At 56.8% G+C, this 4,111-nt stretch overlaps 1 protein-coding gene across 1 annotated transcript; it reads right to left on the bottom strand.

The window, feature by feature from the left end:
* Nucleotides 1–1,726: 1,726 nt before the first annotated feature.
* Nucleotides 1,727–4,111, bottom strand: LBX2 (ladybird homeobox 2). Its single transcript, XM_066372366.1, has 2 exons — nt 3,313–4,111; nt 1,727–2,267 (listed from the first exon to the last, which is right to left on the bottom strand). The coding sequence occupies exons 1-2, from the start codon at nt 3,509–3,511 to the stop codon at nt 1,888–1,890; spliced, it is 579 nt and encodes a 192-aa protein (XP_066228463.1). The 5' UTR covers nt 3,512–4,111; the 3' UTR covers nt 1,727–1,887.

Here is a 4,111-nt window from a genome sequence, read left to right as displayed (position 1 = left end):
CTAATCTAAAGGGTCCACAGAGGCCTTTAGAAGGGGATAAAGGGGATGAGCAAGGGTCCCCGAACATGATCCAGAGGAGGTATGTGTGTATTGTGTATGTGTAATGAAGAGCAACACAGGTTCAAAGAATACCTTTTGTATAGAATGGCTACAGTCTTAGCTCTACCCTAGTAGTCTTTGTTTCTGTCCATGAAGCCATTTTTTCTTTCAGTTGCCCACATTTGCAAAATTGTCACTGACTCATGCAATATTTGGTCACTGGGGGAATCACACTGATTTCTCTTTTCTGACAGCCCCCCTCCAAGTCTGGCTCTGAATTCTCTCTGCTCTTATCTTTTGCAATAGCCGGAAATACACTACTTTCTCAGTCTTTGGTCCACCCTACACATTAGCCTGCCCAAAACATGGCTCTCCTGCCTTTCCTATAAAACATTCAAGGACCAGGCTCTGTCCATAGTACAATACCTAAATTTCTACCCTTGGTCCTTCTCCTCTCCTTCCTCTGTAATCTCTTTTCTTTCAGTCAAGCCCACCCAGTTATAGGGACAGAACCTGTTGTGGTCAAAAGCATGAGCTCTTGAGTCACATAAACAAGCAGGTGAATCCTGGCTCACCACTTAGAAGCTCCATGACATGACCAAGTTTCCTGAGGCTTCTGTGATTCATTCTTCTTATCCTTAAAGTGAAATTAAAGTCTCATTATCTCATGGGGTTATTGTAAAGATTAATCCATGCAAGGCACTTGGAACTACTCAGTAAGTGGTAGCTATTGTCTGAAAATGCCAGGTTCCCATCTGCCTTCCAGTCCTGTTCACCCTCCCTGACATATCCTCTTCTGAGGCCACCACCTGCAACCCTCACTGAGCCCCCTTGAACTCTCAAGACGAATTGCAGCACCTGGGCAGACATATGGGAAGATCTGAGGGTGGAGGGACTGACGGAGAGGGGAAGCAAGAAGATGCCTAAGCATAATCTGTTGATCAGCTGGAAAAGTCGGCATACGGAAAGGTCTGTAACTATGGAGTGCTCCTCTTCCGTCTCCACTACGCAGCCGGAGGGTGCTTAATATTAGTGGAATAAATTAATCTCAGGAATGTACATCAGCGGAGGTATCCTGGGGTCTACTCCTCGCCAGGCAGCTACTTCAAGCTCCGCCTCTGTGGGCCGGGCCGAACCAGCCACCCTCCAGCCACCACTAACGCCACCATCCTAGTAGGAACATTTCCCGCCCAATTGTAGGGTGGAGGGCTCGGAAGTAGGTGTCCCCCGCTCTCCCCGTGTGCTTCGCTTTGTGACTCAGAGTTCTTTCAGCTGGGGCGCGGAGAACGGTTGGGACTCCATTAACAAATGACCTCGGTGGGGAAAAAGGAAAGAGGCATGACGTCAATATGGGGCCGGTATGGAGGTTAGGACGTAGGTCTCCAAGACTGCGGGAGTCCCGCACCCAGGCAGCGAGTAAGGGAGGCGTGCCCGCAGCTACCAGAGTTCCATCTTCTACTCCTCAGCCGGAGTCTCGGAGCTCTGAAGGCTGGCTGGATGCCCAGGACCAAAACCCGACCTAAAGGCTCTTCCTTTGTAAAATGGCCATAACTAAATCACCTACCTTGTAGGGCTGCTATGAGGGTTAAAGGAAACCGCTCCAATAGTGCCAAGCATGGTCTATCCGAAATAACCAGCAGATTTTGCTCTTATTGCTCCGGGTGCGGGATTGAGGCGTCGTGCGGGGGAGACTCGACTTTATTCTCAACAACTAGGAAAGGTGGGTGTCTGGACTGTGAGCTGGAAGAGGTCTGGGTCGATACCCGCCCTCTATCCACAACCAGGACAGGGCGCGGAGGAGAGAAGGCGAGAGTCCGGTGCCCCAGAACGAGGGCGGTGGCTTTGCCTTCAGTCGTCCGCCTGTATCTCCTCGTCTGACAGATGGGGCTCCGAGTTAGGCCGCGCCGGGCCGGGGCCGAGGGCGCTGTCTGGCAGTGCGAGGTGGCCCTGGACTTGGCGGGACAATGCGAGCAGCGAGGCCACATCGGCGCGCGTCTCCTCCACGTCGCGCTTGAGCTTGGCGCGCGGGTTCTGGAACCACGTGACAACTGTGCGTTGGCCGAGCTGCGCTGCCAGCGCTTGGCGCTTGGACGGCGCCAGGTACTTCTGGAATACAAAGCACCGCTCCAGCTCCAGCTCCAGCACCTGCTGCGTGGTGAACGCCGTGCGTGACTTTCGCTGTCTGCGGCCAGTCCGACCAGGGCCCAGAGCACGCGGGGCCGCGCGGCCTGCGGGGATAGGGCGAGAATCAGTCTCCAGCCTGCGGGCTTCGGTCCGGAGGAAAAGCTGGGTGTAGTAGGGTCAGGCCATGGTAGGGTGAAGGGGCAGGAACTAGACCGTGGTTCCCATAGGGAACTGCGCGAGAGTCAGGCCGCGGAAGAGGGTGAGGAGCACAAAGTGGAACCTGCCACTGGGGTATAGGAGGCAGGCTGACGGCATATTGCGAGGGGAGAGGGAGGAGGGCGAAACACGCCAGAAGAAGCCTGGTGCAGGTTCAGGCCGTCTGAGGCGGTTCTTTGAGGTCTTTCAGAGGCCCTGATTGAGCCGGATTCCAGGTTGGAGCCGGCACCAGCAGTGGGGGCCAACCTCGGCCAGAGTAGGGACAGCTGACCCGGCATGGTGAGTGTAACAGGATCCAGATCGAGCCCTTCTTTAGACTTGTGGGTCGTGTCAGGCACTCTGAACTTACTTTTTTAAAACGCCTCCCCCACCCCCCCCCACCCCCATCCCCTACACACTCGTTGAGCACAAAAGGGAGATAGTGGGGGTACAAAGGGCAAGGAAAGGCGGAGTGTGGAGTCCTAGAGCCCTTGCCGCTCCAAGGCTCTTCAGCTCCTTGTGCCTTCTAAAAGTGAGGGACTTGGAGCGGAGTGTGTTTACCCGGAGAGGCCCGAGCCCTGCCTTTCAGCCCTTTCTGCGCCTCCCCTGCCCTAGCTCACTCATTTACAGCCTCCGGCTCAGGCCTTTTGTCTTCTCTCCTGCCTTTCTCTGTCGCGACTGCCTCGCCTACAGCGTAAGGACCAATGGGTCGCTCAGTTCTCGACACCCCAGCCCTTCCCCTTCGTGGTCTCCAGGAGCAGCGGCGGAGCCTGGGAACTAATGGAGGGGAGGGGTGGGAAGGTGAGGGACGGGAGATTCAAGTCCCAGCACGTGGGCTGAGAGCAGGGGCAGATTAGGGTAGCGGCCAGGGTGAACGAAGATGGAGACCGGAACTTGGAGGAGAGAGATGGGGAGAAGGCCAAGTCACAGTGCGTGACCTGACCGGTGCTGTACCTTCAGGTGGCTGCAGAGTGAGCGGGTCAAGTCCGTGGAAAGCTTTACTAGTCCGCTCCTCCAGTGCGCACAGCGGCGACGTAGGACCTGGATAGATCTCAGGAAGCTGCGACGCAGAGGATCTTCGGGGGACTATGCGCGGGATGTCTGCGATGCTGAAAGGTGTCCTAGTTGTCCCGGGTGCTGGTCCTGAGCTCATGGCCAGCCAGGCTCTGAGCGTCCTACCGTGCGCCGCGCTCGGCCCCGCTGCTGCCTGGGCCCCAATGTCTGACTCACAATGTGGGTCCCCGGCCTCGGACCGCCTCCCACGCTGGGCTGGAGCCCTGTGTGCCCCTCCTCCTGTGCCTCCACTCTCCAACCCCCGGCCGTGGTGGGTCTGGGGCTGGTAGACGCCCCGACAGAGGTATTTCTATAGGTTATGGGGGCGCGCAGTGAAGCCAGAGGAACAACCGGCCAGTCCCGGCCGCTCGCGTGGCCCCGTGCTCACTCTGGCTGGACCCTTCCTGGACGGCCCAGATGCTGTGTGTTACAGACTCCCCGCCTAGCTGCTGCTCTGGCTCATAAACTCGTCGACAATAAAATTGCTTTCCCTGGTCACAGCGGCCGGGGATTTGCAAAATTCCGAGGAGAACAGAGTTGACTGTGCTAAGATCCCCATCCCACCTAGGAAGGACCTCAGTCTCCTGACCTGGCCCCCTTATCCCCACCCCACTGCTGGAAGCTCTTAAAGAGGTTCTGGCGGCTGAAAGTTATTAGCGCGGCGCGGAGGCCTGGGGTGGGGGGTACTCAAGACTTGGAA

The sequence above is a fragment of the Saccopteryx leptura genome, chromosome 3 (genome assembly GCF_036850995.1).
Source record: "Saccopteryx leptura isolate mSacLep1 chromosome 3, mSacLep1_pri_phased_curated, whole genome shotgun sequence".
NCBI lineage: Eukaryota > Metazoa > Chordata > Mammalia > Chiroptera > Emballonuridae > Saccopteryx > Saccopteryx leptura.
The sequence above is the reverse complement of the archived record's forward strand: the minus strand, read 5'-3'. Positions and strand labels throughout refer to the sequence as shown.